The 22,876-nt window shown below is 39.0% G+C and overlaps 1 protein-coding gene across 1 annotated transcript; it reads left to right on the top strand.

Annotated features, from left to right (window-relative positions):
• Window positions 1-13,758: 13,758 nt before the first annotated feature.
• On the top strand, window positions 13,759-20,775 carry LOC124258392. Its single transcript, XM_046692492.1, has 3 exons — window positions 13,759-14,147; window positions 16,536-16,727; window positions 20,603-20,775. Exons 1-3 carry the CDS (start codon window positions 13,856-13,858, stop codon window positions 20,773-20,775), a joined length of 657 nt encoding a protein of 218 aa, XP_046548448.1. The 5' UTR covers window positions 13,759-13,855.
• Window positions 20,776-22,876: the final 2,101 nt, after the last annotated feature.

Genomic DNA, 22,876 nt, shown 5'->3' with positions numbered 1-22,876 from the left:
TTGTAAACAGACACAGTTTGTAACTGTTAATAACACCCAATCAGAAACAACATTCATATCCACTGGTGCCCCGCAAGGTCATGTTCTTTCCCCGTTTTTTTATATATCTGTATCAGTAAGTTTTCACAACGTTTAACTGTAAAGTTCGCAGATGACGCCGCATTCGCTGGATTTATAAAGCACTCGGCGAATGACTATGGCTCTGAAATCACAAAATTTCTTGATTGATGTAAAATATACTTCCTTAAATTAAATGTTAAGAAAACAAAAGAGATGGTTATTGATTTTCTGAAAAGTAAAAGTGACCTGTTGCCAATTGCCATTGTTAGCGAAACCATAGATAGAGTTGAGGAATATAAGTATCTTGGCACAGTGATAGATCCAATGCTCACCTGGGACAATAATAATGATGACATACACAAGACAGAACTGTCGCGGCTGTACTCTTTACGTCGCTTTCGTTATTTTGAGATTGACACAACCATATTGTCGTTGTTCTACAAGTCTTATATTCAAAGTAGTTTAATTTTCAATGTACATTGCTGGTATGGGGGTCTGTCTGTTCAAAATCAAGGTATTCTTTCCAAAATTGTTAACACAGTAAGTAAAATTTCTGGACTTAAAATGTAAGATATTGGTACTATTTACAAGCAGCAAATTGAAAGGAAAGCACATAATCACAGCAAAAATAACTTGGTTTCCGGACACCGGAAACCTAACGGAAACAAAATGGAAACTTAAGTTTCCATTAGGTTTCCGGACTGTTTCTCTACATTCCTTCAAGTTTCCGGAAAACGGAAACTTACAAATTACCCAGTTTCCAATATGCCTCCAGTGCGTTTCCGTTACCCAGTTTCCAGTATGGCTCCATTCCTTTTACGTTACCTAGTTTCCAGTAAGGCTCCAGTGCGTTTCCGTTACCCAGATTCCAGTAAGGCTCTGGTGCGTTTCCGTTACCCAGATTCCAGTAAGGCTCCAGTGCGTTTCCGCTACCTAGTTTCCTGTAGGGTTCCAGTGCGTTTCCGTTACCCAGATTCCTGTGTGGCTCCAGTGAGTTTCCGTTACGCAGATTCCTATGAGGTTCCATTGGGTTTCCCTTATCCTCTACTTTCAGATGTTTTCATTTATTCCCTGTGATTTTCGTTTCTATTAATCACATTAACCATGTTCCATAAGTTTCAGTAAATCAGAATCTGTATGGCTCCATTTGGTTTCAATTATTAGTATTCAGTGATTACCATATGTCAATATTAAATTATGATTATTCAACTATATTAACTGTAGTTGAAATGAGTGTATTATATATTTGAATGTATTATGTCATATATTTTATTCATAATACATTCAAATATAAAATAAACTCATTTCAACTACAATTACCTCAGCACCACATGGACATAGAAATAAATAAATACAAAATCAGACAGTCAGTCGATTTCTCTTTATTCATCATAAACATATAATGTCTATGTTTCAATGTTACAATTAAACATTGTCACAAATCACAGAGAGAGAGAGAGAGAATGGTGTCATCACAGGCCCTATGGATTTGAAATTTTGTCTGAGTAGTAGTTTGTTCAAATAAATATTATGGAGGGGTTGGCATTTTTTAATATGAGGGACATTAATTTCTTTTTAATCTTAGTCTCAGAAACAACAAATGTAGATGTTCTTTCATAAACAGGGTGACTACAGGAGATAAATGAATGTACATTTAGACATTCCATCCTATCCCTAAGACCCTTAGGTGGTTGGAAAGCATCTTGTTGGACGGTGTAGCGAGTTCTGTATTTTTGCCTCTGGAGCGTCAGACACCACTGGCGATGTCAATTCTGGGGTTAGGAGTGCAGCCACCTTCTGTGTTCTTTTCTCTGTCCAGCTAGATTCTTCAGTCGCTGTTAGAGTTTCTGGGGGAAAAAATGAAGTTCTTGCACTGAGAAAGTTATGTCCAACAATTATACTTGAGAGCGGCACTTGTTCTAATTAGATAATGGCACATTACGGTGATAGGTAATGACATGCGATAAGGAAAGTTATTCTATTACAGGTATATAGCGATGTGATAATATGAAGCACATCATGTCAGTTAGGTGACTCAGGGTGTCTTAAACTGGTATCAGGAAGTGTATAAACCGGTACAAATGATATTATATAATCCAGTTTGTGGACATTATGTAAAAACTTGTCCAATGAAACCCGGTCACGTGACATGGAACAGTTTTTTGGGGCAGCTGCAGATGAATGGCATATCGTTCCATTATGTGGATACTGATGGATACTTTTCTCGAACAAGGTAATAGCCCATTAGTTTTGTTATAACGTTATTTGGTTTTAAGTTTGATATCTGTTTTTTGTTTTTATTTTTCTTGCAGCATTCAACAAATCTTTCCACAAACATGTACTAATGATTTATAAGCCCCCACCTCTCCTCTTCTGGCAATCCAGGGGCGTACCCAACAAGATCTCTTAGTTTTTTCAGGTTGTAAACTGATTCCCTTATATTTTAGGTACTCTATGACACATCTAGAAAGCCATTTTATAATTTTATGAGGTTCCAAAGTGCTTATAAATATGATAATGGATCAATAATGATAACGCTATAATTAAAAGGCAAAACGTTCATTGACTTCATTTTCTTTCAATCCTAACATTTTTCACCACTGGCAGATGAAGTTAAACTTAAAAATATTTTAATTCTGTAAGTCCACTGTGTTATTTGTTGTGGCCTGTATTATGTTCTTTATTCAACAATTACAATACTATTGTCCTTTTTAGTACAGTTATGTGTAATGTGCATAACCGCTCCCAGTTAGTTGTATTAGTATGTATCACTTTGAGAAAAAGTTACAAATGGAAAGCCAATGGGTAACTGAAACCTAATGGAGCCTTACTGGTTCTTCAGTAATTTATAAGTTTAAGGCATCTGTGTGTGTACCTAACAAAACGTAAAGGAGACAAAGTAGAATCCGTAATATGGTTTTAACTTTTCCTGAAATTTATCTTGTTTCATGTGACAGTATCTTTTATTTGAATTCTGGTGTACAAAAACGCTGAGATCACTAAACTGAAACTTATATACATGGAATACATAGACAGTTTAGCGTAGGTTAATGTAGGTTTCTAGATATATGCTGTATATACTGGTATATATGGAGTAATTTCCTCTACGTTCGTTTCATTCGCGTTCCCATCAATGATGGTTTCCAGCTGCTTTATGCAATGGAAACTACCAATGATACTTTACTGTAAATTTCCATTTCTGGAAACTAACTTTGTTGGGTTCCGGTAGTTTCCAGTCGCTGAAACTAACCTGTGTGCATCATATAAAAAAACAAACTTATATACTTATCTGTCTGCGAAGGACAGTAAAATAACTAGTCTATCACAAATGTACACTAAAAACTAGCATATAACCATAAACACTTTAACAGTACAGTATAAAAATGGGCTATTGCTTTTGCTCCCTGCATGGACCCTAGCTGGATTTTGTACATAGAAATTATTTTGCAAGTGTAACAGTAAATAAATATAGTCCCCCAATGGAACAGCACAAAGCTAAGTTTGCCATTAGACTTGTCAGTTTCCGGGTACAGAAACCTAGCTGAAACCTACATTACCCAGTATCCAATAGGTTTCCACAACGACGGAAACTAAGTCATTTTGCTATGAATGTTTCAGCGACCTGAAACTAAATGGAAACTCATAAAGACAGTTTCAGTTGTAGAAATCTGACGGAAACCTAGATTTGTTAGTTTTAGTTTTGTAAACTATGCGGAAACTCGCATTGTCTGTTTCCGGATACTGAAACCTAGCGGAAACCTACATTACCCAGTATCCATTAGGTTTCCGCAAGAATGGAAACTAAGTTATTTTTGCTGTGACTTTTTTTAAATAACAGCACTCGTGTCCTATTTCCTGAATTTCAACTTCTTCCTTCTGGCCGACGACTGCGCACGCCGATATTCAGAAAAACAGAGCTCATAATACTTTCACCTCAGCAGGCATCAGTGTTTTAAATGAATTATATTAATGTTTGTTAATCATTTTATGATACTTTATCAATTGTTTCAAACTGTTACATTAATATACTTTTAGTGCTAATGTTCCTTCACAGAGATTTTAACGTCGCCACTATAGCTTTAAATCTTAAATGTATTAGTATTTATTCATTATTTATCTTTACCTCAGATATTGGACGTTGTTGCCAGGTATTTTAGCATTATTTAACCAATGTATGGATGTTTTTGTGGTCTTATGTGTATGCATCTTCTGTTGTATTGTATGTGTTTTCAATGTGAACCGTGTAAAGCAAATTTCCTTCCGTATAATAAAGCATCATCTTATCCTGTCTTATTTAGCACAATAAGAGTTAATATTTCTAGTTGGCCATGTCAATCAGAATGCATCATGAATATTTCACGAGTGAAGATTGAAACCGCACCAGTGTCATTATTTTTCTGTCCACTTTGTTAACAACAGCACTGACACAAAGGTTCCTATCTGGTTCACACAATGTCTTTCATCAGGGGCAAGTTAAATATGTATGCTTCATGTGTTACAAAATATTGATTACGTATTGATTTCATGATGCATTCCTACTTAATAGGCACCCATGAAGGGCCACCTCCTCGTGGTGGGTGCTGGGTAACGCTAAGCGCCTTTCAACCCCCCGTTAAGGACCCGGGGGGGGATATTTGGTCCACCAACCCGTTTGCCGTGGGTTGCGCCCCTGTGTCGGTGGAGGACGGGAGTCTGGTGGTTGAGGGCAGTAGGAGCCTGGAACCGTGTTCCTATTGCCCAACACACCACTTCGGCCCTTACTTCACCTAGATGGGTGGTAGAATCGGCCCGATTCTATCAATCGGCTGGTCACGCCATGCCCTGTGCGTAGAAAGTATTCTTGCACTTTTGAATTATTGGGTATTGGTCATTTTGACGTCTAGTGTACAAAATTATTGATATATTTACTTGCCTAGAGTCCTATGCCAGAAGGCGGTGGCTCATGGGCCAATCTGGCGATGTTGACTGCTGTATAATGTATGTCTCTAAGTTATTGTTATGGGCAGAACCACCCTAACAATTAACTTAGTAGACAAATATAGCTATTCAAGTCATATTTGCTTGAGTATAACATCCCTGTATCCCTGGTGTTTGCATGCTGGAGGCCCGATGCAGTTAGACACCGTCCTCGTTGACACTCCATGGTGGGTGGGGACCAGGGCTGTCGAATCAATTTTATATCACCATGGCTCACAATCATTCTGGTTCTATTCGCAGTGAAAAGAAGAGACGTTTGGAAGCTGAGATATTGTCCTCTGATGATGATGTTTCTCTTCCTCAAAATTCAAATTCCTGGGCACGATTTATTGTCGCTGACTCAAAAGATGGACTCCCTTTGCAAATCAACCCTTTTGCTATTAGCAAAGCAATTGAAGGCATTTGTGGCGAAGTAACAAATGTTTCACGGCTCCGAGGCGGCTCTCTTTTGGTAGAGTGTGCCCGACGACCACAGGCTGTTAATCTTTTGAAATGTACCACTTTTGTCAATACTGAAGTCACTGTCTCAGTACACCGAACTCTAAATTCCAGTCGAGGGATCATCCGCGACAGAGCCCGTTGTCTCGCGGAAATGACTGAGGAATAAATACTGAAAGAACTTTCTGGGCAACATGTGACCTCAGTGAAACGTTTCATGAGAAAAGATGGAGATGTAATTATCCCAACAATATCCCAACAAATACTTATTTGTTCACTTTTTCGCTGACTGCTATCCCCAAATCCATTAAGGCAGGCTATTTTAACATCGGAGTGGAGGTGTATGTCCCCAATCCACTCCGGTGTTACAATTGTCAGAAATTTGGACATGGTTCCAAATTCTGCAATCGTCCATCTCTATGCCATCGTTGTGGAGGGAACCATGAAGGCTCTTGTTGCAAAGCAGAACTGTACTGTGTTAATTGTAAGGGTCAACACGACGCATCTTCCAAATCTTGTCCTTCCTGGATATATGAAAAGGATGTTTTGACTGTAAAATGTCAAAACAATATTTCTTTTCAAGATGCTAAAAAGGTTGTCGCTAGCCGGATACCACCCTCAACACAAACCTATGCTGCTGCTGTTTCCCGCACTTCCTCTACTAGATCAATTGAATGCCAAGCTGACTTGACATTGGCGAAAACGGAACACCCTGAGCCTATTACCAAAGCCTCTAACAGTCAGACGAATCATTCAGACAGTCAACAATGTGCCACTTCTCCAACGTCTCAGTCTACACCAGCTACTGCAACAACAGCTCCAATACAAGTATCAAGCGAAGTGTCAAAACATTAAAAGAAAAAAACAAAATAAGAAAATTAAAACTAAGATTGCCACCCCTACTGAAACGTCAGTGGATCTACACAACTTTTTTTACCCTCTCGAGATGGATTTTACTCCATCTTCAGAACGTATGAGTAGTAATAACTATTCTTCACGTTCAGGTGAGCGATCACCTATAGACCCACCATTCCAGTCTTCTTCAATGGAACTGCAGAGGACTTAGACATAATTTCCATGAACTGCAGTTACTAACAACAGATATAAACCCATCAGCTATTTGTTTACAGGAAACGTACCTTAAACATACCGATAAGTGTAATGTAAGACGCTTTAATTCTTTTCATTCTTTTTCTCCACCGGGTGCTAAGGCTACCGGGGGTGCTTCTGTTCTGGTGCGACAGGGTGTTATTCACAGTCCTGTTCCCCTGACCACAAACCTCCAAGCTGTAGCAGTTCGTCTTACACTGCAAATTACGTTCACACTTTGTTCCTTATACCTTCCACCTTCTTCAAATATTCAGAAGCTTGAACTCCAAAAATTGTGCGACCAGCTCCCTAAACCCTTTATCATCATGGGTGACCTAAATGGACATAATCCGTTATGGGGAAGTTCAAATATTAATCAAAAGGAAAAGTGGTCGAAGATTTCATATCTGATAACGACCTTTGCATCTTTAATGATGACTCAAAAACGTACTTACATCCTGGTACAGGTGCATATTCATCACTAGATCTGTCACTTGCAGATTCAACTTTGTTGAGTGAATTCACATGGTCAGTCCACGATGACATGTGTGGAAGTGACCACTTTCCAATTATTTTGAAACCCCATCTGATGTTCCTCCGTCATCACGATGGAATTTTAAAAAAGCTGACTGGCATTTATATGACACTCTTTGCACTAACAAAAATTGAAACCTGAGCTTTTCATGGACACCCCTGATCCTATAAAATGTTTCTCTGATGAACTAAATATAATAGCTGATGAATGTATTCCCAAGTCCTCTGCTGATGCTCACATACGAAAACCATGGTTTGATGACAACTGCAAACAAGCAAGGAAGGCACGGAAAAAAGCTGAACACTATTTCCGTCGCCATCCTATGGTCCATAATCTCAATAAATTTAAGATCTTAAATGCCAAAGCTAGGCGTACTTTTAAACAAAGTAAACGTCAATCCTGGAGAAATTATGTATCAAACATCAATTCACGTACGCCCATGTCCAAGGTATGGAATATGGTACACAAAATCAAAGGTAAAGGCTCTAAAACTGGCATCCGCCATCTTAAAAATGGACATGAATTATTAACAGATACTTCAGATATTGCAAATAAACTAGGTGAAACTTTGGCTAAGCACTCTTCCTCCTCTAACTATGTACCAACATTTCAAAACTATCAACAGCAACAAGAAAAGAAACCTATTAATTTCAACACGGATAATGGGGAAGACTATAATTAATTATTTTCTATTCATGAGCTTCATAAAGCTCTTGACCAAGCTCACGATACTGCTGCAGGAGCTGATAACATACATTATCAACTCCTGAAGCACTTACCAGAATCCTGTTTAGAGACACTTTTACATATCTTTGATAGTATTTGGACGTCTGGTGGATTTCCTTCTTCATGGCGTGATGCAATAATTGTTCCAATTCCAAAACCTGGACGTGATCATACAGATCCTTCTAATTATCGACCAATTTCACTCACTAGCTGCGTTTGCAAAACCATGGAACGCATGATCAATAATTGATTAGTTTGGTACTTGGAAACCAACAACTTAAAAACTGATATACAGTGTGGTTTCCGTAAAAACAGAAGTACAATTGATCATTTAGTGCGTTTGGAATCTTTTGTGAAAAATGCCATAATTAATAAACAACATGCAGTGTCGATCTTTTTCGATCTAGAAAAAGCATACGATACTACGTGGAAACATGGTATCTTAAGAGATTTACATGATTTTGGATTACGAGGCCGTTTGCCTCAATTTATATCCAACTTTTTACATGACAGACAATTTCAAGTCCGAGTGGGTTCTACCCTGTCTGACCATTATAATCAGGATCAGGGTGTCCCTCAAGGCAGTATTTTGTCTGTCACACTGTTTAGCATTAAGATAAACAGTTTATCCGAGGTTTTAAATGATTCAATAGATGGATCACTTTTTGTGGATGATTTTAATATTTCTTGTCGTGGTAAGAATATGCATACTATTGAACGACAACTGCAGTTGTGCTTAAACAAGATAGATAAATGGTGTCTCGAAAATTGCTTTAAGTTTTCTAAATCCAAAACTAATTGTATACATTTCTGCCGTAAATACAAACCGCATAAAGACCCGAAACTATCTCTAAATGGCACTCCCATCAAAGTTGTGAAGGAGGCCAAGTTCTTGGGTATTATTTTCGACTCACACTTAACGTTTCTACCACATATTAAAGCCCTTAAAAATAAATGCCTAAAGGCACTTGACTTGATGAAAGTCGTTTCAAATTCTAAGTGGGGAGGGGATCAAGCTACCCTCTTACATCTGTATCGATCATTGGTCCGTTCCAAACTTGATTATGGCTCCATCGTATATGGTGGAGCCTGCAAAGGCAACCTACAATTTTTAGATTCTGTCCACCACCAAGGCCTGAGACTTTGTCTTGGGTCCTTTCGAACTTCTCCTGTTGACAGTCTCTACGTTGAGGCAGATGAGCCATCTCTTGCACAACGCCGTATAAAATTATCTTTACAATACATTACTAAACTATATTCTAATGAGTCTAACCCTGCATATAACTGTGTCTTTCATCCCCTCTCTATGAGGATTTATACAACAAAAAACCTTCTCTTGTTCCGCCTCTTGGGCACAGAATTAAGCCATTCCTGTCCGCTGCCGGCATTGAGCTGGGAAATATAGCTCCTTCCCGTCTTCTTTCTTCTCCTCCTTGGCAACTGGTTAGGCCTGAAGTTGACCTAACTTTGACAAAGTTTAAGAAATCGGAAACTAATGAATTACAATATAAACAAGAATATAATCAACTAAACTAAATATAATACACACAAATTCTTATTTACAGATGGGTCCAAGGACGGTGGCGCAGTGTCATGTGCCACGGTCATTGGATCCAGAATAATATCTTCTACAATACCAGATAACAGCTCCATTTTTACAGCAGAAGCAAACGCCATATTAACGGCTCTTAAATATATTCAACGACATCCCAAACATAAACAATATATAATATTTTCTGGCTCTCTTTCTTGTCTTCAGGCTATTAAAAATCTTTCTTGTAAACATCCACTTTTATTAGAAATTATTGAATTGAATAATGAACTTGCTACTGGCCAATGCGACATCGTCTTTTGTTGGTTACCCAGCCACGTTGGCATATCTGGGAACACAATGGCTGATATTGCTGCTAAGGCAGCACTCAACAAATCTGTGACACCACTTCTTATCCCATACTCTGATTACAAAGCTAGCATTAGAACTTACATCCGCGATCTGATGCAGAAGAAGTGGGACACCCAAGTAGGTATTAATAAACTACATGAAATAAAACCTTATATTGGTTACACTCACTTGGGTTGTCAGTCCAGATTTGAAGAGGTCATTATGCGACGATGTCGCATTGGCCATAAAAAGTATACTCACAACTACTTGTTGAAAGGTGAAGATCCTCCGTATCCCTTGTGATGAAAGAGTCACAGTCAAGCATCTCCTGCTTGACTGTGTCGAATTCTCCATCATAAGGGATAAATATTTTAATGTTAAAACTGTTAAGGATCTTTTTAACACTGTTCATGTTCATTTAATTCTTGGTTTTTTAAAAGAACTTGATTTGATTACTGATTTTTGATTAATATGCTCTGTAAGTAGATGTATTTTAATGATTGGTAGTTTAGATTGTTAACTTAGATTGTTAGTGGCTGTGCCCTCAAAGGGGGTTAAAGTACCGTAAAATTATTGTCCTCCTGAGAGGGTACGTAAGTCCCAAAACATTTCAAGTAAATTTCAGTCTACCAGGTTTTTAGTCGTAGTATTTTTTGTCATTTTAATGTCTGGCTAAATCTCAGTATAAACGCCAATGGCTGAAGGGATGGTGTAAATCCAGCTAGGGTCCATGCAGGTAGCAAAAGTAATGTAAATCCCCATGGGCCTTAGTATGGTGATCTACCTTCAGTTGTTGGCGATCTATAGCCCATTTTTACATTGTATTGTCTTCTTTAATTGGAATATTTTAGCTTTGTTCGCTAGTTTTATATTGATATCTGTGATTATCTAGTATTTTTACTGTCCTTCGTCGGCAGGTTTTTATAATATCTATATATATATTATATTTCAATGTCAAATGTTCTCGTCACGATATGGCTGAAATATTGCTGATGTGACGTTAACAAATAACTCACTCACTCAACTACTTAATAGCGGTAAACCGTCGTTCACTTTCTATTGTCAAAATCAATTTAACTCCAATATGTCTCCATATATACATATCTACTTTTTACTGTCTTACATGTCTGAACTAATGCCATACTTTCACTTTACAGAATATGACCCTCGTATCCCGAATGATAGGTATACCCATGTTCATGGTACAAGGAAGAATGCAAGTATGCTATAATCTTTAAATCAATATGTAATTCCAATTACATATTGTTCGTACCAGAACTCCACGAAAGAAACGAATCAGCCCGAGATAACAAACCGTTAAGAATCCATAGTGCTTCCTAAACTATTGATACAGTCAATGTCATTATCTTTCTTTCCAGTTTGTAACAACAGTATTGCCACACGGCTTCTTATCTGGTTCTTATATACTCCAAGTCTTCAAAACGTGACTACGTATTGCTTTTTCGTGTATTCGTATTAAATGTAACGGTAAACCATTGTGCATCATCGATTGTCAAAATCAATTTTACTAAATTATTTCTTCATATATCATTATCTACCCTTCTCTCCTGGACCGCCTCCGTGGTGTAGTGGTTAGAGCGTCCGCCCGGAGAGCGGAAGGTCGCGGATTCGATCCCTGACCGCGTCATACCAAAAGACGTTAAGATATGGTACTCGTTGGTCCCTGCCTGGCGCTCGGCATTAATGGGCACAACAAGGACTGGTCGGCTCGGAGTCAGTATAATGTGTCTGAGTGGGGTATTCATTTTTCACTGCGGCATGGTATCTCAGTGGGCTAGCACTATAAAACCAGCCTAAGTCTGGGCTAGTACAAGCAGCCGCACATACACATACACACGCATAATTGCTGTGTGGGGCCGTATATTATAACGCCTTATTCTGCCGGTGTGAAAATAATTTTAGGAGTTTAATAGGTGCACATATTACTGCTAAAAGGTGGGGGGTATTCAATAAAAAGGTGTCACAAGTTTTCATATTTTATATCTTTAATGACATAAATAGTTTCACAGGGACATCTCACACATTTATATTAGTTGCCAGATAATCAAAGATTAATGTGACCGTCCATCACTCGGGGGGATAAGACGTGCACGTCGGGCATGTAGGTTCCATGTGTGTAACCGATTATAAACTGTCTGTCCACTTACTCTTACACCTAATCTGAGAATCACTTTGACCACGGTTTCATCCTGATCAAACGGTCTTTTGCGCCAGTTGTCGCCCTTGATAGACCAGATCGACGTCTATCATCAGTGTTATTTTGCTGTCGATATCGTGATTGTAATATAGAAATTACTGACAGTTAACCTTTAAGAGCTCGTGTTTGCAAGAACTTCATAACACGTTGTGAACGGAATAATCATGTTCTACTCGCAAATCCATATCTAAAACCCATATACAAATTGGTTCCCAAATAGTATCGCCCCAGAATTGAATAACACTTTGGTTTTATTCATGTATACTTTATTGCAGCATATGTCTTGCGATTATAATGTGTTTAAGTAGTAAATTCAATTTTTAAGATACGCCAGGGCAAAAGATAATCCGATGATAAACGATAAGAGTTTGTATTTTAATTTCATTCAGTGTTCTCTCTCGCCGATGGTTGTGCTTGCTTAGTAAAAGTACACCGTTTAGTTGTTTATCAATCATTTGTTAACAGTTTTTTTAAAACTGAAATTCGACACATAATTTCGTAAGATTGTATGTGGGCATTCTCGCCCTGAAAAACATATTCCTTTCAGAATGCAAAGTATTATTTGTTACGTAGCTGTTTAACTGAAGTAAATTTATTGATTCATTAATTTCATGTCCTCAAAGGTTTTTCAAGCTTTTAACGTTGCTATTGGAAATGTTGCTTTTTTTGCATTCGATAACGATCAAGATCTAAATTGTTTAACGAAACATACCAGTACGATCGACTGTCCTATATTAGCTGCATTCAGAACTTCATCCCATGCCATTAGCTTGTACGCTCTGGGCTCGTTAAATATTTTTGTTAAATTTCACTCAATATAGGCATTGTGAAGTATTTGCCGACACAATCCCTCGCGAAACGATCGTTCGATATCTGTAATAGAAGTAACTAGTGTGATCTCAGATGTATCAAACGTTGCAAAAATATTTTGTGGAATAAATTCTTTTTATGTAGTTTGGTTGGGTCCATGTGGGAAATCGAATCCGGGGCGACTGAGCGAATAGCTAAACACAAAGGATTACAGTGACAAAATCGAATAGAATCGAATACTCCATCACTCACTCCTTAAGATAACTAAAACCTTCTTATCGTATATTCGTTTAAATAAGAACTGTCTGCTGATAATCCTTATCAAACGTTGCTTCATAAGTTTGCGCCATGAAAAATCTATGGTGAGTCAACTGAAAAGAAATGCTTGGTCCAAAGCAGTAACACTGGTCCCCGTCCTGTTTTAAAACCGATCTAATAAAAAATTATTGTCTTTATTTGTCAGCAACCGAATTTCGGGACTTATGGTAGTTGTAATTTAAAATATACAATTGTCTTTATTTGTCAGCAACCGAATTTCGGGACTTATAGTAGTCGTAATTTAATATATACAATTAGATGTTCCGGTCCATCGTGCATTCGAAAGTCTGATTTGTTGTCTTTCTTTGTCAGCAATTGAATTTCGGGACTTATGGTAGTCGTAATTTAAAATATACAATTGTCTGTATTTGTCAGCAACTGAATTTCGGGACATATGGTAGTCGTAATTTAATATATACAATTAGATTTTCCAGTCCATCGTGCATTCGAAAGTCTGATTTGTTTACTGGTCGCTGTGGCATGGCAGGGACTCTGCAATGTGAGTGAATGCTGTATATGCAGGGTTTGGCAACTTTTGTTGATGCAGTGTTTATGCCGATGGCAACCATTTACCTGACATTATTGGATCAGTTTTAAATGCATGCACTCTCAGTACTCAGTATTATTGATTCATCATTCTTCTTACATAGTGCCATTCAAGGGATGTTTGATGCATCCAATTAGTGATGGAGAAAGGATCAGGAGCTTCTATGTAATGTATGTCTCATATATCAGTAGCAGAAGAACTGTTTCAGGACTGATACTGTAAATATATCCACAGCTGCTTAAACGTCTCTGAAAAATGATGAAGAAGCTGGTGATTGTCCTCTCTCTCTTCATGTCAGTAGTTATTGCCCAGGAGTGCACTCTGATACATTACTTTGTGAGACAGAACAAACTGAATAATAAAAAGCCAGTAGAGACCCCGTCCAACGTCCTGCACATGGAGAGTCAGCTGGGATGTGGGTTACACTGTGCCCAGGATGACACCTGCGCTTCCTTGACGCATCTTGAGGGACAGTGTTTGCTCTACAATTCATCGGTGTTACCATCTGATGTTCAAGCTCCAGGTGCAAGAACCTTCATCAAACAAGGTTAGTCATGAGGAAATGCATCAAATGAATACATAGAAAGATATATGTCTGAAGGTTCAGATTAGGATCTGGTTAGCATTGTCAGTATCCATGTTGTTTTCAGGTTGTTTTTATTTCATATTATATTCATATCCATTTATTTATATTTGTTTATATCTTTTATTTATTTATATATTTTAATTAGTTACATGGGGTGTGTGTGCAATTTTCATGTCATATAACGATTAACACCATTTGTTTGTTATTTAGCTTTCTTTTTACTCACTCGTGAGTATATGTGTTTACATCCAATTCTAGTTCCGTGATTGGCTGCTCCACAGCGATGAGGCCTTAGGTCATTAATACTACTTTTGTTATTGTTTTTATATTCATTGTGTCGGCGACCTTACTTTCATTCGTGTCAAACGTTTATGGATGTAGAGTATTAATATATTCAGCAGCCCCAAAAAAGTGTGAGAACCAATCCAAAATTAGATAGGCACTCCCATCAAATCATTACAGAAATGGACATAATAAGCGGATCAAAAACATTTTTGTGTACAATATCTTGACACATTAATGAATAACTCGGCACAGTTTCAAGACATTACGTGAACGTTTGCAGTCCATTCAGACTCTTGACTTCAGTATCTAGTGTGACCACCACGATCGGCAATAACTGCAGCACAGCGTCTATGCATGGAGTGGGCCAGTGGATTGATGAAGTCCACTGGCACCTCGAACCACACTCTGAGAAAGGCCTGGCGCAATAAATCGGCTAAGCTCGGCCTTGGTATGACATTATTCAGTCTCCTCTGAATTTCATCCCAAGGATGTTCAATTGGGTTTAAATCAGGACTAAGGGCTTGCCACTGCATAATTTTGACACCGTTCTGATGTAGGACGTACCGCTTTGGCAGTATGGGCCCGGGCGTTATCATGCTGAAAAATGTCGTTCCGGTGACGTGCGAAATGTGGTATCACGTGGGGTCTGAGAGCTTGGTCGATGTAGCGCACCGCTGTGATGCCGCCTCATCTCTCTGGACCAAGGTTCTGGAACACCACAGGACCCACTCTCTGGTTCAGGCCTATTCCATCCCATACCATGATGTTTGCACCTCCCCATGAGTCTCTTTCCATAACACATTGGTCTAAGTAACGCTGGCCACGTCGGCGCCATAATCTTGTTCTGCCATCTGCAGTTGATACGCAGTACCGACTATCATCTGTGAGCAGAACACTTCTCCATTGCCTGTATCGCCAGTTTTGGTGTTGTAGGGTAAACTGTAGACGTTCACGCCGATGACGAGGGGTGAGGATAGGTCCACGGTAAGGTGTACGGCAACAGAGGTGCCCGCTGTTAAGACGTCGGCGTTCTGTATCAGTACTGATTGGTCTTCCGTGTGTCCCCACTGTCTGGCGTGCTGTTTCCTGATAAAGGGATTATGTACATGCTGTCGCACAACATGGCGGTCTTGTCGTCTTGTGGTCACCCTTAGTCTGTTAGTACGGGGGCGATCATTTGTGGTGTTGGTGGACGGGAAACGTTGTTGCAGCCTGTAGATGGTCCGAACGTTGACCTGGAAGTGATTGGCAACGGCTTGTGCAGTGTGGCCAGCTTCAAATCTTCCTAGCGCCTGGTTCCTCTGAGCTGGCGTGAGTCGCGGCAAACTGCTGACGTTGTAATGTGAATGTTTCAACCAGGTTTGGGGGTGCAGTTTATAGGGCTGGTCCTTGTGAACAGCACGTGCAGCATGAGTTGCATTAAAAAACATGGAGCAAACCGCGACCATCTCCGAGACCGCGACCATCTCCGAGATCCTGGGTTCAATAATGATTTTGGGAAAGAATGTCTTTGCTCAGGTAAAGTTGGAGATGTTATAAAATCAAAACATGAAATGAGTTTACAGTTATCCGTTTCTGCGAAGGAAAATTTCAAACTGACGTTTCTTTTGCTACTTAGTATATATCGCTAAGCTAGATTAAAAAATATCATTGACGTTTGTGTTGTGGGTGCCAGTATGTGAGAGTAGTATGCAGTAGGCCGGATAACCTCCCAAATGACCTTTGTGTTATGTGTTAATGCGCAACTATGATCATGAGAACAGACAAATAGTCATAAGACGACATACATACTTCTGTATAACAACAGATCACTACATTTTTTTATTGTGCAAATCGTAACCTTAGAGATGTAAAGATGTTTCGATAGCATCCCCAGAAATGGAAATTATACTCTTAATTAAGCTTGCATTTTAAAAATAATGATTCACATGATATATCACAGTGTAATGACATCAAATATACATGTTGCATTTGAATTGAAAGCACGGTCACTGTGAAAAGTTGCTTTGTAAAATATCGTAAGGCCTTAATCATTTATATCTCGTTTGTCTTTGTGAAATCCAGGTTATTGTCCCGAGTCTCAAGGCTACACATCAGTCCCGTTAGCAGACCTGTGTTTCAAATACCAAAAGGATCAAATGTATTGGACAGCCAGCCAAGAACAATGTGAGAGTGAGGGCGGCCGCCTGATCATCCTGAATACCATGGAGAAACGTGACCACATTGTTGCCACATTGGGTGATCAGTTGATATATCGTAAGTTCCCTATGACGTCACATTATCTGGCCGCGCTATTTTTTCCGGATGAGGAAACTTTTCTTTATTTTTTAAGTATGTTTCCTGCATAATGATGTGATCGAAAGCTTAAATGTCCTCGGTGTGGTCTCGAACCTGTTCGTCAGAGTGAGTGAGTGAGTTAATATTTAACGTCACATCGGCAATATTTCAGCCATATCGTGACGAGAACATTTGATATTGAAATGATGTTCGTCAGACACCATTTTATCAATGTTTGAGACTGTAGGTCTTAGTAACCTCGTGTATCTATGGTAACGTCCTGTTTGAAGAATGACCCATCGACGTGGCACGAACGTATAACTCTGGGTTTGAATCTCGGTATGTCCTGATTCATTTGCAATACTTGTTAGCCACATACGCCAGTCCTAAACATCAATGAGGGACTTTGGTCCCGATTTTCCTCAGTTCATTCTTTCCTCTTTCCCACTGGTGAAGTAGAATTATAACACTTTTCTAGTAAACCGCCACGACTTACTATAATGCTAGGTCTGCCTGTTAAAATGATATGGAGCGAGTGAGTGAGTGAAATGTTTACATCGCGTCGGCTATATTACAGCAATGCAGCGATGAATACCTTTATTCTTTTAAAACAAAGGACAGTAAACTAGTTTGGAATATCACAGTTTTGAAATAAAATCAGCTTAATGAAAATGAAGATAGAAAATTAGCCAATAGATTCATTCTTATCAGTTAAACTTGGCTATTTATCACTAACGACCAAAGTTTGGCCACCTTCTTGGGGATCACGAGGACTTACAGTGTTTTTTCTTCCAACATTTACGCCATCCCTTTGGTTATCAGTGGTTGTAGGTTTTGCCTTCCAACATTCAACAGACACAAATTAACAGAAATTCAAAAACCCGAAACTTTGATCAGCAATGGACGTTTCCCTGTCAGAAGGATGATATTTGTATATTACTTTAACTCTTTATCATCCCGATCTATGATCTCAGTTGATCTCAACATTTGTCTAATTTCGAAACACATATCTTAAGTTAAATTTTTCTTGAAAATCCAAGACGTAAATTAGCAATGGCATTACTAAAAGGTCCTTTAAAGTAGGAATAATAACACACATCCCGTGTGAGAGAGAAATCTACACAGACAAGCAAAATAAGCCTGAGTGATTCTCTCATCAAGGGAGATACAGAAAAGAGGATTCTAAGCTTTCAACAAGTGTTAATGTGTGTACAACGAGAATGACCAATGGCCAATGGTCGCATAATGACATCTTCAAATCTCAGTGCAGTGTGGAGCTTTATTTGTAATGTCACGTTTATGAGAAAGTAAATGATCTCCAGATGATGAACAGCAGTTTTTAAACCTTTTTTCTTTGATTTGTTTGTGTCATGTTCCACATGAGTCCTGGGATTGATCTTAGATTCATTGTTTCTACAAGACTGGCCTTTTGTTTGTTTAGAAAACTGCTCATGGAATTTATCACAAACGTGAACACATGTGATATGTAAGACGTGTGATTCCATGGGCACAGCAACAAACTGAAATGCTGCTGACTACAGTGATAATACACAGCTGATGTTGAAAGTATTTCCACTACAAACGGGGAGGTGGGGTAGCCTAGTGGTCAAAGCGTTTGCTCGTCACGCCGAAGACCCTGGTTCGATTCCCCACATGGTGACAATGTGTGAAGCCATTTCTGTGTCCCCCGCCGTGGTATTGCTGGCATATTGCTAAAAGCGGCGTAAAACTTAACTCACTCACTCACTCACTCCACTACAAACATAGTGAGTGAGTTCAGATTTAAAGTCACATCGGCAATATTTCAGCCATATCGTGACTAAAACTAGTTCTAAATAATACATACATATAACACATAAAACCCTGTCAACGAAGGACAGTAAAATTATTAGATTATGACAAAATGAGTAAAAACTAGCTAGCATATATCTTTAAAAGTAGAAAATTATACTGAACATCAATGAAAACGCACCACCTGTATTAGTTTGGATTTCCAAGAGCATAAATGAGCAATAGGTGTAAATTTGACATACGCTTGTAGTCCAATGGCTGGTAAAGAAAGGAAACAAGAACTAATCCAGCAAAACAGTGAAGTTTTAATTCAGCTGACCATGAAAGAAAGATGGGGTCAAATTGGAAAGACAGTAACGTGTATGACCACCGTTAGCAACAACACACGCTGGGCAACGTCTCTTCATTGAACTGATAAGTCTCTGAATAATGTTTTGAGGCAATGCATTCCACTCTTGTTGCAAGGCATTCTCAAGTTCCCCAAGGTTGTTGATCTGTGGGCGACGTGAGAGGCGTTGGCCGATGTAATCCCACAAGTGTTCAGTGGGAAACAAATCTGGTGACAATGCAGGCCATGGAAGTAGAGGAATGTTGTTGTTGTTTGCCAGAAACTGTGTTGCAACACGTGCAGTGTGCGCTCGATCATTGTCCTGCTGGAATGTGTGCAGATCTCGATGTTGGTTAAAGAACTGAACGACGTTGTTCTGAAGAATGGTGTCACGGTAGTAATTCACTCTAGGGCATTCACTCTGCCACGACAAACTACCAGAGTGGTTTTGCGATGATAACTGATCCCTCCCAACACCTTAATGCTACCCCCTCCCCACCGATCTATTTGCACAACACAGTCCTGATGGTAACGTTCTCCCCGTCGACACCATACCCGTAGACGCCCGTCAGCATTTCGCAAGTGAAAACGTGACTCATCGGAGAACACAACACCATGCCCACGTCGTAACAACCACACACGATGCTGTTCCGACCGTCGTCGGCGTTCACCGCGATGTCCATCAGTCAGGATGGGTCCAACATAAGGGCGTCGATCAATGGCGAAGGGTGGTAACACGTACCTGGCCAGGACGTTGGCGGTCCCTGATGGTTCCTGTTTGTTGGTACCTGTTGGCAAGTCTTAAGATGGTGGAATGATGGCAACCAAATCGTCTGGCAATAATCATGCTTGATGTGCCAACCTGCAACATGCCCAACGCCCGTTCTCGTTCCTCTGGTGACAATCTTGGCATTGCAAAATAAACTTTACTTGCGGAGGTACAGCTAAAATGAGAACGGTTTTTTGCCGACGGTCAATTATCAGCATGTTTTACGCATGCAATTTGTGCTTTTCGGGTGTGTTGTGCATGAATTTTGTTGTTGTCATGTGATGTGTTCCATCATGTGTTCGGGCAATCCGTTCTTCTGTTATCAGCAACATTTCCAACGTTCATTTTCACTCTCAAAACAATCAGATTACCATATTTCAAAATTTACAGGTGGTGCATTTTCAATGATGTTCAGTATTTTGTTGCACAATACAATGTAAAAAATGGGCTATTGATGGCCAGCAACTGATGGTATTTGATTTGATATTTCTGACAACTTGTGTAAGCCTACAGGATCCAGCTGACCTTTGGGTCTTTATGTCTGTCTTTATAATGCAGGAACTCTTTTGAGAGTCGCGTTTAACAGAAACGTCACCAACGTCCGTTCGCCTGTGCTGCTCCATAGATCGAAAAGCATTGTTCCTGAATGAGCTGGGTTGTATTCAGAATAGGTTCCGTTGTATTCAGAAGTCGCTTGGTTGTTTTGAGAATGGGCTGATCTGCATTTCCTTTTCTGGATTTCGTCCATAGATAATGGATCAGTTCATTATTGAAGGTTCTATTTTCTAGGGTACAAAGGGGGACTTGCTAATTTTGTGTACGTATAGTTAGTCGCTCTCAACGCCCTGTCAGTGGGGATCTGTAGACAATTGTGGACATATAATCTGTAGTTTCTAGAATTGTTAGTGGTAAGGCTGTTGCCAGTTTGGTTTGACTTTTCTCATGTCGTTTCTTCATTCATTACAGCGCATATTGGTCTGCAAAGGGTGGGTGGAGCAGTCACCTGGACGGACGGTTCAACTTATCTCCCTGGACAAACTGGAATAGAAATTGATGGATGTGGACTCCTGTATCATGGGTCCATAGGGACCTATTATTGCAACTGGAACAGGTCTTCTTTCTGTGAAATACCGGTGTAACACTGGAGTGAGTTACTAATGTAAAGTCACTGACAGGTTTTTAACCTAGTCGTGACAGAAAGGACAGTTACATAAGTACACTATCGCACATTTATGTTTACATATAGTATGAAACACAAAAATATTTCACTACACACAAATGCTTGACAAGCAAGAGAGCGCCATCCACCAAAGTCAGGCCACCACTGTTGGGATGTTAGGTTCCCTTGCATGACTCCAATCCCTTCGGACGCTCACGACTGTAAACTTTTACTACCTTCAGTTGAAACCAATAAAGATAATATGATTAAAATTATGTTAGCCCTACATGTTAATTCCAGGGCAGTAAATCTCAGCTACAAATTTACCCAAAGGAAAAAAATATCAAACCATACTATTTCTTTCTAAACATCAAAATTAATGCTGCCGATCTGTTAAACATGGTGATTTGATGAAGACAGAGGATCTTCACCTTTCAACAGATGCATATGTAACTGGACTGGTGAACAGGTTATCGGAAATGCTGTCACATATTTGTGAAGTGCTTCTTTTGCTTATGTAAAAGACATTCAAAAATGGCTGGTTAACCAACATAAAAAAACACATATTGGCCAGTAACGTGATTATATCATACGTAAATAATTTCGTTTAAACATGTTTGCAAAATAGTATTATATGTTGTCTGAAAACCAGAACGAAATACTGAAATAGTATAAATTGTTTGCGTTATATTGTAGTTGATATTGCCCGTGTGTTAGATAAATATTTTCCAGTTGAAATTAAATATACTGAGTGTAACTGTGTAAACAAAACTGTTGGCTACTCTCTTTGGATCTGTTTGAAAAGCTCCTGAAATGTGTTGTGTGGAAATTATTTGAAAATACTGGTATCATATCAAATATTATTAAACTTATATATACAGGAAGTGACTGTAGGTGGTAACTGCCTCATTCCTTGCTTTTTACACAAATGCTTTAGAGTTAATTTCTTTCAGTTTATTTTGGTATAAAGGACAATGGCTCACGTTCAACCAAACATGCTTTAATTAATTTATTACCAATACCAAGGTGACAAGAAATTCGTGTTAACATCTATCTGACACTGCAGGGGATATACAGCATATTGCATTACTTGTTCCTATGGGGTGCGTACTTGAACGGGTTTGAGGATAATTTGGTATGACAACAATGAATAACATACAAAAATGGCGATCTTGGACCTATATTTACGTACAGGTACGTTGGTAATTAAAAGGCCAAATATAAAAGCATTTACATTCAAAAGTCAGCGATGTGTCAGTGTTTTCTGCGAACAATACATGTCGTCATCTATATTGTCTATGAATTTTATAAAGTGAATATCATGTAGAACCGGGTCTCTGGAATTAACTGACTGACTGAGTTTAGTTTTGTTTTACGCCGCTTTTAGCAATATTCCAGCAATATCACGGCGGCTGGAATTAACAGTGAACGATCTTTATAGTTCTATTGTTATACAAATTATGCTATTTGGAGACATCTGGCTGTTCTTACTGTTCTTGTTGCTACATTAGAGTTGCAAATAATTGTACCAAATTATATTCTGTATACCGGGCGGTGGAGTAGCCTAGTGGTTAAAGTGTTCGCTCGTCACGCCGAAGACCCGGGTTCGATTCCCAACATGGGTACAATGTGTGAAGCCCATTTCTGGTGTCCCCCCGCCGTGATATAGCTGGAATATGGTTAAAAGTGGCGTAAAACTGAACTAACTCACTCACTATATTCTGATACCCTGGCAACAGTTTGTGCTTAAATGGATTTAGGTGTTGTACATACTGTGTGTGTTTGTAAATGTACAGCAAGACCACAGAACATGGGAAGTATGCCTTGGAACATTCATTATACTTTATTAACAATTAACTAAATGTACTTCGACATTTGACAGAGTGCTGATTGTGTTAACATTTTCACTAAATGCATTACCGGTACAAGATGGCTTTTGCTGATTATTGTGTGCAATGACCCAATGTAACTGGATGTTGAAGGCAAACAGAAATGTGCTAATATTTCAACAAAAATCTATCTGATTTAGAAATAGTACATGTACCATTTGTTGTCTTTGGTAACCATTAGGTTTGTGTCAC

The sequence above is a fragment of the Haliotis rubra genome, unplaced genomic scaffold (genome assembly GCF_003918875.1).
Source record: "Haliotis rubra isolate DU_JTF1 unplaced genomic scaffold, ASM391887v1 Scf1172, whole genome shotgun sequence".
NCBI lineage: Eukaryota > Metazoa > Mollusca > Gastropoda > Lepetellida > Haliotidae > Haliotis > Haliotis rubra.
This window is presented reverse-complemented; position numbering and strand designations above follow the sequence as displayed.

Excerpts from the sequence above, each read along its gene's own strand:
- LOC124258392 (XM_046692492.1), top strand. The coding sequence starts at position 13,856 with ATGATGAAGAAGCTGGTGATTGTCCTCTCTCTCTTCATGTCAGTAGTT. Across the intron at positions 14,148-16,535 it reads AAGAACCTTCATCAAACAAG|GTTATTGTCCCGAGTCTCAA; the intron begins GTTAGTCATGAG and ends TGTGAAATCCAG. Across the intron at positions 16,728-20,602 it reads GGGTGATCAGTTGATATATC|CGCATATTGGTCTGCAAAGG; the intron begins GTAAGTTCCCTA and ends CATTCATTACAG.